The sequence below is a fragment of the Arachis hypogaea genome, chromosome 12, assembly GCF_003086295.3.
Source record: "Arachis hypogaea cultivar Tifrunner chromosome 12, arahy.Tifrunner.gnm2.J5K5, whole genome shotgun sequence".
NCBI lineage: Eukaryota > Viridiplantae > Streptophyta > Magnoliopsida > Fabales > Fabaceae > Arachis > Arachis hypogaea.
The window spans coordinates 5,411,089-5,425,359 of NC_092047.1; the positions used below are offsets into that span (position 1 = coordinate 5,411,089).

A 14,271-nucleotide genomic window follows, 5' to 3' on the forward strand; every position below is an offset into this window, starting at 1 on the left:
GTGAAAGAATTACCATGTGGTTTTTGGGTTCGACTTCAAACTTTAAGGAATGCAAGATATATGAACAAAGAAAGAAAAGAACTCTCTCAAGAGAGAAAGAGGAGAAATTTCTAATACTTAATTGTTGAATTATTGTATGTATATTTTTGAGTAGCAGAGATTCATATATGGTAAAAACTCAGGTAAAGTCGACTTCACGTGAAGTTGATACTTGAGAGTCGTTAAATGAAAATTTAGTCAAATCAGTCAAATTATTTAACGACTCTCAGGTATCAATTTCACGTAAAGTCGACTTCACCTGAGTTTCCACCTTTATATATATATATATATATATATATATATATATATAGCAAAAGTAACTGGAACTAAAACTCAGGTAAAGTCGACTTCACGTGAAGTTGATACTTGAGAGCCGTTAGATGAAAATTTAGTTAAATCAGTCAAATCATTTAACGACTCTCAGGTATCAACTTCACGTAAAGTCAACTTCACCTGAGTTTCCACTTATATATATATATATATATATATATATAGCAAAAGTAACTGGAACTAAAAGTGATAAGTTCTGGCAGTTACAACATACTTAAGCAACTCTTGCTAGAACAAGAAAGAGGTAGTTAGCTAATCTTTAATATGTCAATAAAGAAGGTATTCTTGTGTGAGTGGCCGACTCTAAAGTATAGCTCGTTTTCTTAATATTCGGACTCGCTTTTTCTTGGACAAGAAAAATGATACGTCGATTTTCTTCAAGAACGGCGACGGTGGGCACCTGCAGAAGCACTCTAACGCTCAAGTTAGTAAGAGTAGAAGATAAATATCCAATTACTCAGAATGAATAACGTACCTGCTTCATGTTAGGAGTGGATGTATTTATAGAATTGTTGTGCTACAAGCAGTTACTTAATATTACTTAGTGATGTTTGACTTTTTAGGATAAGCCGGTTAGGAGAACAAAACAAGTACTCAATAGCACGTGTTTATTTAGTTTTAAGTAGATTGCGATTTATAGTTTTACCTGAGCCAGGTTATAGCCAACAGATCATAGCCCCCAAGCTTGACCTATGAAAATTTTTAATTAAACAGGTTGAGCTTCCGACTTATAAATTAGAATTGTGATTATAGGAGCACCCAAGCTCAACTTGTTGGATTGAAAAAGAAAGAAAAAAAGAAAAACATTGGTAATAAAGAGTAAAGATATTTCATTAATGAAGAAATAACACATCACTATACTGTGGTCTTATAAGCTAGGTTGTGACATACCTGTTAAGCTAGTCTTTGTATATTGATTTTGGTGTCGAGTGGTCGTTAAAAAGTGCAAATTGTCCGAGTTATAATCCGCATAGCGGTACTGTTGCTACAGTTGCTTTGGTGAGATGATCTATAGCATTGTCTGATTCTTATAAGAGGCCATGTCGTATTGAAGATTAAAATAAAAGAATTATATAAGTAGAGGTTATGTTATTTCACCGTAATACAAGACTTGTCAATTTTATATATTAAGGTTATCGTCTCTTAATTGCCATTCAATTTAATTTTTGGATTTTTTTTATTGTAAATTCATGTTATGGATTTATTGATTAAAACTAAAACTGAATTCCTTTATTATTGGAACAAAATAATTAAAGAAAATGAAAGAAAAAGATTTGAATAAAATAGCATGCATTAAATATTGAGCAGTCAAAGCATAGTTTCAAAAAAAAAAAATAATAATTATAGCAATGGCAATGTAAACAATAATGAGAAAAATTTGTTTAAGTTGGCTTAGATTTATATATGATTCAACTCTTGTTATATATCAAAATAATAAAATAAATTTATTTGATCAAATGCTTCCATAATTACGCTAATTCAAAATTTCTAATAAATAGAAACTGAAAATGCAAATATGTAGTTAAAATTGTATACCGTTAGATAATATTACCAGAGCATTTGTTTCCTCTATTGATAGGTTTGGAGTGACTATTATCATAGTCATTATTCCCAAAGTGTGGTACGAGGACTTCTCTAGTCTTTTTCATCACCTTGTTTTTGAGTTGATTCCAAATTTGTCTTTTTTATGTTGACTTCATCATTTCATGATATAGTAATATATAAGCCCGTTCTAATTTAGAAAAGAAGTTAAATGTGACAATGCAAACACATATTTTGAGTTTATTGACTAAAGCTGAAATTAAATTTCGTCGGTCTAAGAAACAAATAATTGAAGTTAAGGAAGGAAAAACACAAATAGGACCACATGGTTAATGAAGGAAAAACACAAATGGGACAGTATGAGCATCGAGCAATCAAAATGCAATTGAAAAACAAAATAATACTTATTAGCAATATCAACGTAAAAATAACTAGAGAAATTTGTAATAAATAAAAACAATTGAGAATAAATGTATCTCATTGTGTCAATAAAATTAAGTAATTTTGCATTTATGCTGCTTTATTGAAAATTAATTTGAAAATGTTATGAGAAAGAAGAGAACAATTAGTATAAGAATAAATATTGTGAGTAGAGTAAAATAATGTGAGATAAAAAATAAGACAGAACTCATATTCACAAATAATATATGAATTCCAAAGGGGTTCGAAAGATTCGCTATTACTAAAGGAGTAGAATAGATGATAAATCTTTTTGAACTAATATCTTAAAAGTACGAAATTATTCATTTTCAAATTGTTTAGATCCTATGGAATTTTATTCTTGATCAAAGATAATGAAATTAATTTTGTTACTTGGTCAAATAGTCAAAAATGAGTAGCATGTAACTAAAACAGCATTCCACTAGATAATATTACCGAAAAAATTGAAATTTATAGTGCGTTGCAGGCTCTTCCGCCATTAATTACATTTTCCTGCAAAAGAATGTAAAAATCAGGTAGAAAAGATGGTGGGTTTAGATATACGACTCCACGGTAGGCGCCAAATGTTCCTGTGTGGATAGCCAATTCCAAGGTATAGCTAGTTGAGTTGCAAGTTCAAGCTCACCTCTCCTCAAACAAAGTGGATTATGCGTTGGCTTCCTCCAAGAAGGGCGGTGGTGGGCACCTGTAAAGACACTCTAACGCTCAAGTCAGTAAGAGTATGAGTAATAGGAATAATATTCAGAGTGAATAACGTACCTGTGACCTAATGAGTCACTTATATTTATAAAGTTGTTGTATTTGAAACGGTTATCAATATTTCTGTAATTGTTTTGAAGTGTTATGGCTGATCATGCGATAACTGGGTTTTAGTGATTCATTTGGGGTTCGTGTAGAGAGATTTGTGGAGAGATTTCTGTGCCGATTTGGATTGGCATGTGGTTATTTAATTTTATCGGATAAGTCGGTTAGGAGAGCAAAATACGTACTCGACGTATTTCTGATGTAGGACGTGTTTATTTAGTTTTAAGTTGATTCCAATTTATAGGTTTACTTGAGACGAGTTATAGCCAATAGATCACAAGGGTTTAACAAATGATGAATAGAATTTTCGTGGTACAACAAATTTCTATACAATGATTTTTGAGACTCACAAAAATTCCACATATGTCCCTAAGTCTGTAATTTAATTTTTACGGAATAATTGCTTAATAAAATGAAGGTTTTTAGTAGCCTAAAGAAGGAGGTTGAATTTAGAGTCGCTTTTTATGTTTTTAAATTTGAACACCAAAACAAAATCTGAAACTTTATTACTACTATGTCTGTAATAACGCGATTATGAATGAGATAATTTATTTTTGTCTTATAACGAACAAAATGAAAATGGAACAAAGAAGAGAAGGGTACACAGTCATATATCCTAGTTTAACTACTCTGTGCAATGTGACCTACATTTAGTCTTTCCGACAACTATGATATTTTACTATCTTTTTCAAAAATTACAAACACCAATTCCCTAAGATTCTTGATAATCTTATTCGGGGCGAACCAAGCTTGTTTCACCTAAGTTCACTCCCTAAACTCTCAACACTAATTACATCAAAAGAGATTGACATATTCAATGATTTTTTCTCCAAGTTCAACTCTCTTTGCCTTTTCTCTCAAATAACTTTTTTAAATACCTCACCCATTTCCTTTTATCATGAAAAATTAAAGAAAGATAAATTGAGAAAGTAAGATATTCAATGTAATAGCATGGAAAAAAAGAAATATAATAGCTTAAAAGTTATAAGAAAATCATCAAATTTAAACCTCTCCTTATTTGTCTTCCATCTTGACAGAATGCTCCCTTTAGTGTAAGTGAATTACTTCTAAAATTTAAATTGAGTAATAGAAATGCTATGAAAACTCAAATTTAATTAATTTTTTGTTCACTTTTCTTACTTCAATTTTCTGGCCAATTACTCCTTTTCGTATAGGGGCAATCCTCCAAAACTTGAATTAGTGTGTAGAATCAACTTATGAATATTGGAACAACTTTGAATTTGTCTTTTTCTCCCAGAAATCATAATAGAAAAGTAGAAAAAAAAAACGTAGAGAAGATAGGCAGCTACAGCAGAGAATCCTGGTTTGAAAAGGTGACTTGGTTTCTGTCTTAATTGCTTCTTTTTCTTTCTTTTATTTTTGCTTTTAATAATCTTTATCGTTGATTCAAGCTTTGCCTTTAAATTTATTTCTAGTCTTTCATTTTTTTTGGTGACTTGAAAGAAAACAAATAACAACAAAGAAAGAAATAAAAAAAAATAAGAAACTGCTTAAGAAAGACAGTCTCGCTGAATACTACTCTCAAACTCCTTCCAAGGTAACGGAAGCTCCACTTGAGGAGAAATGGTTCTCATTGCAGTCTTTGTCATGATGTCTACTACTATGTTTGCATCTCTCAAGATCAACCAGAGATCAGTACACCATTTCCAAGACATGATATCTCGGATTTTTAACACCAAAGGATCAATAAAACCAGAGCAATCCTATAAATTATTGACAATAATAAAGGCCTCCACACAGTCTATCTCACATATAATGTCTCTTTGCCCCGAGTCCCATGCTAAAAGAAAGCCTCTCCAAATAGCAAACAACTCTCCTTGCAAAATGCTACGACTCTCAATTGTTCCCAAACAGCCTCGTTGCCACCTTCCCTTCCAAATTCTGCTAACACAAGTAAAACCAACCCGAGCACCATTGCCAAGATAGCTAGCATTACAATTAATCTTAAAAGTACCCACTGAGGGAAGAATCCAAGAGCCACTAATGGTGGAGGGGATAGACAGTCGTTGCAACTCAAAAATATTCCGAAGCTTATTTTCCAAGGACAAAGTCATAATAGTCACCTTGTCTGTGGTCCAATGCTCATGAAGATGAAAGATCTCGTTATTCCTTGAACGCCAAATCCACCAGAGACCAGAAAAGAATCAAAATGGGCACTGTTTGCTATTATGTAAGAACCAACTCATCAAATACACTGGTTGACTGGAGATCCCCAAAGCTTGCCAAACCAGCTGGACTTTTGGACAATCCCAAATGCAATGTAAAACTGATTCCTGACCTGAGAAACATCATAGACAGCTATCCGTGTGCGAAATGCCCCTCCTAAAATGAAATACAACAGTAGGAAGAGCCTCCCGAAGACATAGCCAGGCCAAAAATTTGTGCTTTTCCGAAACATGTTGACGCCAAAGCCAAAGCCAAAGCCAATTACCCCTATCCTTCCAACTAAACATCTTCTTACTGAGCCACAAATAACCACTACGAGCATCATAAGTCTTTGAAGCCGCACCAGTCCAACACCAACCGACCTCTGAACCAGCTTAAACATCCGAGTTGTAAGAGTTAATGTTGCTCTGCAGAGACTGATTTAGAGGAGAATAGATATTCTCAAGGTTCCACTATCTAGATGACCAAAGGTCCAAGATCCTGAGATCCGAATAAGAAATGTGAACATAATTCATCTCATGATACAATTGCCCCTCTCTTCTCCAGTTAGAAAACCAAAAGTTCTATTCCAAATCCCCAATACACCAAATAAAACCTTTCTTCAGGATATCCCAAGCTCGGCATATACTCTTCAAAACATAAGATCCCCTTTCTTGAGACCGACTGAAACAATCATCCTTAGAAGAATGGTATTTCTCCGTCAACAGTTGAACCTATAGCTTGTCAGGATGGTGAAAAAGTTGCCAAACTAGCTTTCCAAGAAAAGCAATATTAGCACAAAAAGGATCTCTAATTCCTAGACTCCCAAACTTCTTAGGGGTGACCAACACCTTCCAGTTAACTAGATTCAGGCCTCTACCATCAGCTTGACCCTTCCATAGAAAGTTTTGAATCATGGATTCTATCTTATTAGTTACCCCTTTAGGGAAGAGAGATACTTGCATGCGGTAAGTAGGAATCGCAGTTACTACTGAATTGAGCAAACAGAGTCTGTCTGCCTTATTAAGCAATCTCCCTTTCCAGCTGGCTAGCCTTCTCCGAATCTTGTCCAGAACATCGTTGAAAGTTGTGCGTGTCACCCAAGAGTGATTAAGGTTCACCCCTAAATACTTGCCCAAGTTCTGGACAAATCTGATGGAGGACACTCCAGTAAAAATCTCTTTTCTTGTCGCCGAAACATTTCTGGAGCATAGCGCTTTAGATTTCTTCACATTAACCTTCATCCCAGAGGCTCTGCAGAAATTTTCCAAAGCTACCATTACAGTTTGAACTTGCTATTTTTCAGCTTTATAGAAAAAAAGTAAATCATCGGCAAACATCAAATGAGAAATTCTTGGACCCCTTCTAGAAACCGCAACCGGCTTCCACAAGCCCCTATCAACTTGTTGATTAATAGAACATGACAATCTCTCCATACACAACACAAACAGATACGGTGATATAGGATCTCCTTGCCTAAGACCCCTGCTCGAAGTGAAGCTATTTAATCTATCCCCATTCCAGAGGATAGACAGTGAGGAAGCAGTGACACAACGCATAATTAGATTGACTGTCGGAGGAGGAAAGTCAAAACTCACAAGGGTTTGTTTCAGAAATCTCCAATGCACTCTATTGGATGCTTTCTCTAAATCAATCTTAAAGGCCGGGATAAACCCTCCTTGAAGGGGCCCAACAATCTCTTTGAGATGGAGACGAAGTCTATTGACTAGGACCTTCGTTATAACTTTGTAAACCACATTACAAAGACTAATAGGTCGAAAATCCTTCATGGAAACCGGGTTTTCTACCTTCGGAATAAGAACCACAAGAGTTTCCATCATCCTTAGATCCATATCCAAACCAGAGAATGCATGACGAACTATAGTCCAAACATCAAAACCAACAATCTCCCAGTATTCTTTAAAGAAGAAAGCATGAAACCCATCAGGGCTCAGCGCGTTAAAAGAATGCATGTTGAAAACAGCCGACTTAACTTCTTCCAGAGTAACTGGAGCTGTGAGGCTACAACAGGCTTCATCATTCAGGGAAGGTAGCGGCACATCACCAAGACAACCTAAATCTACATCCTCTGACTGGCAGAATAAGCGTTTATAAAAGGATTCAGCTTCCCTTCTAAGGACCTCCGGATCCATTTCCCACACCCCATCTTGAAGAAAGAGACCATGAATCTTATTATACATTCTCCACACAAGAGTCTAGACATCAAAGAACTTGGTATTTCTATCTCCGAATTTTACCCACTGCTCTCTGGATTTCTAAAACCATAGAAGTTCCTCCTGCACAAGCGTGTTATTAAATTCCTCAATCAGCTGTTGTTCTTTTTGCCGCATAGACAAATCTTCCATTACTTCTAGTCGCCTCTGAAGGAAATTAATCTGTCTCTCCAATTTGTATTTTCTAACGAAAATATTGCTGAACACTTTAGAATTAAACTCCAAAGAGTTCTGCACTTCTGAAAGCTTGCCATGCATCTCTCTGTAGCCAGCCAGCCATGACAGGTTCACAATATCTCTGTACCCCAGATGAGTTGCCCAAGCCGCAATAAACCGAAAAGGTCAATTCTTTTTCGGTTGGGGACGACTTGTACAGCGCACAAGGATAGGACAATGATCAGACTGAAACCTATTTAAAATTTCTACGTAAGCCTCTGCAAATAGAGATAACGATCCGCTATTGATACAGACCCGGTCAAGTTTTTTTGCCACCTCAACACTATTTTTAACCCTTCTGTACCAAGAAAACCATCTTCCAATAGTCTTCAAGTCAAACAGATCACTATCCCCTAGAGAGGCAGCAAGCCAATCTGCATGGTGACTCGAAAAGAGGCAACCCTTAGATTCGTGAGAGAATAGTACTTCATTAAAATCACCAAGAATAATCCATTGCCCGCAGAAAGACGAAGACTGAGTAACAAGATAATTCGATAGATGAACTTTGGTATTAAAATGAGGACTGCCATAGATACCACTGCACCTCCAAATCACATTATTTACTTGAACCTCAACTGTAACACACTGATCGAAAGCATCAACCCATTTGCAGTGAGCACCCTGCATTGCAGAAAGGAACCAAATACCCCCTTATGTCCTGACGCCTCCACTATACCAATAGAGTGATAACCAAGTCTTTCCCAGAACAGTTTCAAGTGTTGAAAAGGATAGTGAGTTTCAACCACAATAAAAATTACAGGTTCAAATTTTCTAACCAACTCTTTACAATTCACCCGGGCTAACTTATTAGAAACACCCCTAATATTCCAAACTATTATATTTAAACTATCCATAATATAAAATATAAAAATATAAAACAAGAAAATCAAAGTGCTTCACCAACCTCAAACCGAGGCTTGCCCAGCGGGAGTGACTCCCGTGACCTTCATGTTTGCCGGATCTCCATGGAATATCTCCTTATTCCCGTCTACCGACGCAGCAACAGCCGGCAACGCGCCTTCCTTCTCTAATGAAATGGACACGGTAACACTCTCCTTCATGGCTGCAAGAGGACATGACGATGCTTCCACCGTCGTGCCTCCACTCTTCTCAGCCGGCAAGCTCTGTAGGGACGCCGGCCTTGGTCATTTCCAAAAAGAGGAGCCGCGAGGTACTGGGGTGTGTCGAGTTGAGGAGATCAACGTCTCACCAATACGGGAAGCGCTGTGTCCAACCCTGACCCGTGGGAGCTGGACCCATCCGTGTGAGAAAAGTGGATGGTAGGCCTGATTACTCTACCCGAATCGATTCTGGATTGAGTGCCTCTTTGGACCTTATTAGAATGCTTCTGGCCCAACTTGGTTTTACCTTTCCTCATAACTTGCTCCTAGCCTTGATCATCATGCATGCAAGCCTCCTCAACGTTATTTCCATCCAAATTATTAGCCTCCAAATCCTTTGCAAACTCGGTGCGGGATTCTCGCCAATAACGCCACCTACCACATCAGGTTCTACTTCATTTGAATTTTAAATTTTGGGCTCAGGATGTGGCACTGCCGTTGTACCTTCCCGGGACTTGGTGGCATCGGAATCAGCACTCTTTCCTTCCCTGGAGTCTCTACCCAAGCACTGTGCCATATCGTGGCCATAACGTGCACAAGAATTACAAATTAAATTTAAACTTTCATACTCCACTACATGAGTTACGCCTTCCACAATGATATGCTTGATCACCGGCAGTGCTAAATTTATTTGAACACATGCTCGGGCATATCGTCCTCTCTCAGCCAACTTAGTGGCTAGGTCCACTCTGATGGGGACTCCTATTGCAGAAGCAACATGCATAATGGCTTGTTCTTGATAGCACCAGATTGGGAGCCCCGAAACCTGAACCCATACAAGCGTAGACTCGAAGGATTGCTCACATGGCCAAAAATTTATATTCCACGGTTTTATAGCAACATAGTGCCCATCAATTAACCACGGGCCACCAAACATGACCTTCTCATGATCTTCACCTGCATCAAATTTTACCATGAAATACCCAAACCCCATATCAAGCAGATCAAAGCCACTTTTGATGCGCCAAACCATCCGAAACTTGTGTCAAAGAGTTGTGTAACTATAATTTTTATCAAGAACCTTGATCACCAAAGCTTTTCGATAAGGCTCTGCCAAACAAAGGTTGGCTTTTTCAGTGAAGTTTACACATGAAGTTTGGAGATCGCTTGCCCACTACCGTTGCTATACTATCCCCAGATAGAGATCCTGCAAGTACAAATGCCTTCGATTTTTCTGGACCAATGACTTTATCTCTAAAGGAGACCTTTGTAGACTTTGAAAAACCCTCCTTAGCACCGGATGCACCCCATCTACACTCTCCCCCTTATCTCTTCTGATGGCATGGCCGCCATCCTCCCTGTGTTTTGCCCTCAAACACTCGCTCCCATTTTCTCCTTCTCTCATTCTCCCTGAATACGAAATACGTATTCTTCTTCTGTTAGAATTTGATCTTAATTCAAAAATATTTTTAGTCTCTCATTTGAATCAAAAGAAGAGAGGCCCTTTTTTTTTTTTTTTGAATAATAGATATAGCAAAAATGTGTATCTTCAACAAACTATTTGCTTGCACAAGAATGATAACAAAGCAGCAACTCTTTTCTTCTAAACTCCATCAGTATTTAATTGAAATTTGATTCTTAACTCCATTAATTGACTTTTTTTTTTTTATCAAAAGTTTGTTTAAGAAAATATTTTGTTGCCATAAAAAAGTGAGCCTTTGTTTTTTTATTTGCTTTACCAATTTTGGCTGAGTTTCAGCAGCACCGGCAAAAAAATTTTCATTATAAATGAACCATGTTACTGACCTTATTTGTGTTTGGACTTCTCAACCAAAGACTACCTTAAACCTACAATATTAAAACATATATTAAATAATTTTTGACCTTTTAATTTAACCAAATATTTATATATTTATCGTCATCCCTAAACTCAATGTGAAAGTACACTGCTTCGGTGCTACCCGAAAAACGGCCATGGTTACCCCTTCTAACAGTGCATTACAGGCAAAAAAGAGAGGTTTTAGGGTCCACTAATAAGTTATTTCTTTAAATTTGAATCTTATTTGTGATGCATATTTTTCTTGTTACTAAGTTATTCTTTAATATTCTATATGTTAGTTATTAATTATAAAATAAAAATATATAATAATTTTTTAAATATTATTTTAATTTTATACTCACTTATATTTAAATTAATTATATTTTTTATTATTCATAATTATTAATATAAATATTATTAAACATATATAAATAAAAAATATTAAATATTTTGATTAATTATAATATAATTATTTTTTATGATTATATGATATTTATTAATATTTTTTTAATAAATATATATAATATATAATAATATAATAAATATAAACTAATTTGTTAGTTATTAAATAAAAAATAATTATTTTAATATAAAAATAAAATTAAAAATTTTTAAATATTAAAATTTTAATATTTATTTAATAATAACTAAATTATAACTTATTAATTATAATTTATTGATATTTAATTATTTTTAAAATATTAATAAATATATACTTTAAATTTTAATTTTAAATTTTTTATTATTTTATATTTTTTTTATGTAAGACACATTTTACGGATTTAACTAATAACTCATTGATTAAACTAATAAATTAATAAATCAATAATCCAACTGATTTGATCACTGATTCGATTTTAAGAAATATGCATACAACCCTAAACACAGTAATGTTCTACCTCCACAACCCTCAAGTAGGGCTCTCTATCTGCACGTTGCTTGTGTTTTTTTGTTTGCTCTCTTTTTCAGTATCGTTGTTATCTCTCGCTCATTGTGTTTGTCATCTAATCCTATCTTTTTGTTCCCCTTTAATTATTTTTTGTTTGTTTTCATTTTTGTTCCGTCTCCCTCTCATTCTCCCTCGTCTTTATTCTTGGTTGTTTTACAATTCATTTCTGTTTTGAACTCAAAGTAAATCAAGGATGAAAGCAAATGGGACTATGCATACATTTAGTTTATAATTGAACTTCTAAGACTACCTTAATTATGGTTATTATTAATTAGAATTTAACTAGAAAATCAACTATTTTTCAACTAAGGGTTATACACCTCTTGGATTTGCATTTTGCAGTGATCAATAAGGGTTTTTCGTGATGATTTAATAATGTAGAAAATAACATATAAGACTTGTAGATTTTTTGTAAACCTAAGCCTAACTTCTTAAGATGAAAAGACTTTATTATAAGTTTGAGTTTGAAAATTTTTTTTATTAGGCCAATTTGATTATATGGCCAGATTTAAGATCTCTAACAGGCCGTTTAACCGGATTCCACCCTTAACTACATGGTTATTTATTTTATAATTAAATAAGTTACTTTCAAACAAGAAAAATTATAAGTTGAGCTTTTAACGTCGGATTATATTTCTTCATTCTTTATATCACTTTTATTTTTTATTTTTTTACTAATATGTCATTCTCTTCGTCTTTACAAGAAAACACATTTTTATACGGTGGAAACTCATGTGCAGTCGACTTCACGTGAAGTTGATAGCTGAGAGCATAGTTATCAGAACCGAACGGGTGAGGTTACTGGGTCACTGGGTTACTGGTTCAACCGGTAGGTCACTGATCGAACCGATTAACCCGGTATAATTAAATAATTATGTAAAATTTAATTATTTTTTATTTATTATAAGTACTTTTATTTATTTTTATAAAAATAATTATCATTTTCAAATTTTAATATTTTATTAATTAAATTTATATTTATTGTATTATTATATTATTATAAATAAAAACTTACATACAGTTAATTTTTATGTGAAGTTAATATTTAAAAATAGTTAGATAATTTAACAAATTTAACTAAATATCATCTAATGATTTTCAACTATCAACTTCATATGAAGACAACTGCATGTGAGTCTTTACCTATTATTATATACTACAAGTATTTATTGAAAAAATAATATTAATAGATATCATATAATCATGAAAAGAAAAAATAATTTGTGATTAATAATTTTTTTTGTTTATCTTTTTAATATATATATTAATAAAATTGAGTGACTTTAAAATTAAAATTAATTGAATATAAGTATAATAAAAAGTTACTATATGTATTATAATTGGGATATATGTTAGTAAGAATGAATGTGTCTTGGTGGCATGAGTTTCCTTCTTGCAACCTTGGTGTCCTGAGTTTTCATCTTTTTATATATATACTTTTTTCTAGGTATCATTTTATTGTTGATAACTAGCCCAAAATTACTTTTTTTTGTTTTTGGTAAAATCGTTAGTACAAACTGGACTGAATAGGGATGTTCAAGTATCTTATTCACCTTTCTTTAGATCCAAAATCACCTTTCCTAAGGCCCATTTAGTTTTTGGCCACATTTTCTCCAAGAGTGAGCTATTCGTTTAAAAAACATCCGGGTTAGAAAGTTTGGAGAAGATGGCCCAAATTTGCCTTTTTGTATTGACCTTATGAACATAAACCAAAAAGGTTTGATGGATTAATATAAGCTTCGAGTTCGAGTATTACCTTGTATATGCAACAATTCATTGACCAACAGCACATTTTTAAATGAAGCTCTGAAATATGAGAATTAGTTTCTGGGAAACTTTTTTTTCCTTCTTATTGTTCCTTTTTTCTTCTTGAATTTGTCAAAATTGCAAATTAGAAAATGGCATTAGAAGCTATTGTCATGTGGATAAATTGAAGAAAGAATTGTTTTGTTCTTGATCTTTATGTTGAATTGGAGTTCTTGATCTTGTTCTGTTTTATCTTTATCTCCCTGAGTAAGTATGTATTTTTGTTTAAGACAATTAACAAATTTGTACTAGAAAAAGGACAATTAACAAACACCACCTTTGTTCTTGCATTGAGGGTTTGGAAAAAATATGACGAAACAATATACTGTTAATGATGGAAATAATATAAGAACTTAAATTAGAAAGTGCATTTAATTAATCAAATGTTTTTTTTCTATTTATACACAAGCACAATTTAAATCTTATTAGAAGAGGGAGGGGCCAACATAACAAAAATGAATAAATAAAAAATAAACAGGGTGCACTAGCTAGAAACATAAACAAGTGAACAAAATAAATAAAAACAAACAGAAGAGCCAAACCAAAAGCCTTAAAAAAAAAAACAGTGAAGTTACACTGCTTGATGATGTTCTTTGCTCAAACATGCTACATGCATAGTTTGATTTAATTTGTACTGTTCTTATCAACTTTTATATTGACCATAATTGATATGGTTATTACATCTATTAAATAGAAGGAAAATAAAATTAAAGAAGAATATATATCTCAAAAAGTAGAGCATATGAAATTATATATATCAATGCGAGAATCTAAGATATATCTAAAAAGAAGAGCATGCAAGATAAAAAAAAAAAAAAAAAAGAGAGAGAATAAATTAAATTCAAGAAGATCATTTGGTTTTGT

At 33.6% G+C, this 14,271-nt stretch overlaps 2 protein-coding genes across 2 annotated transcripts; both read right to left on the minus strand.

Annotated features, from left to right (window-relative positions):
* Nucleotides 1–7,598: 7,598 nt before the first annotated feature.
* On the minus strand, nt 7,599–8,833 carry LOC140176584 (uncharacterized). The gene is made up of 3 exons (XM_072208109.1): nt 8,684–8,833; nt 7,966–8,393; nt 7,599–7,854 (listed from the first exon to the last, which is right to left on the minus strand). Exons 1-3 carry the CDS (start codon nt 8,831–8,833, stop codon nt 7,599–7,601), a joined length of 834 nt encoding a protein of 277 aa, XP_072064210.1.
* Nucleotides 8,834–9,299: 466 nt separating this feature from the next.
* Nucleotides 9,300–9,866, minus strand: LOC112729557 (uncharacterized protein At4g02000-like). The gene has a single exon (XM_025779731.1). The coding sequence runs from the start codon at nt 9,864–9,866 to the stop codon at nt 9,300–9,302; it is 567 nt and encodes a 188-aa protein (XP_025635516.1).
* Between the last annotated feature and the right edge of the window lie 4,405 nt (nt 9,867–14,271).

Bases quoted from the DNA above. Each gene is read 5' to 3' on its own strand.
- LOC112729557 (XM_025779731.1), bottom strand. From the start codon at position 9,866: ATGGTTTGGCGCATCAAAAGTGGCTTTGATCTGCTTGATATGGGGTTT.
- LOC140176584 (XM_072208109.1), bottom strand. From the start codon at position 8,833: ATGAAGGAGAGTGTTACCGTGTCCATTTCATTAGAGAAGGAAGGCGCG. The intron at 8,394-8,683 runs GTTTGAGGTTGG...TCTGCAATGCAG, and splicing joins CTCCCGCTGGGCAAGCCTCG to GGTGCTCACTGCAAATGGGT. The intron at 7,855-7,965 runs GTTTCAGTCTGA...TCTGGGGTACAG, and splicing joins TACGTAGAAATTTTAAATAG to AGATATTGTGAACCTGTCAT.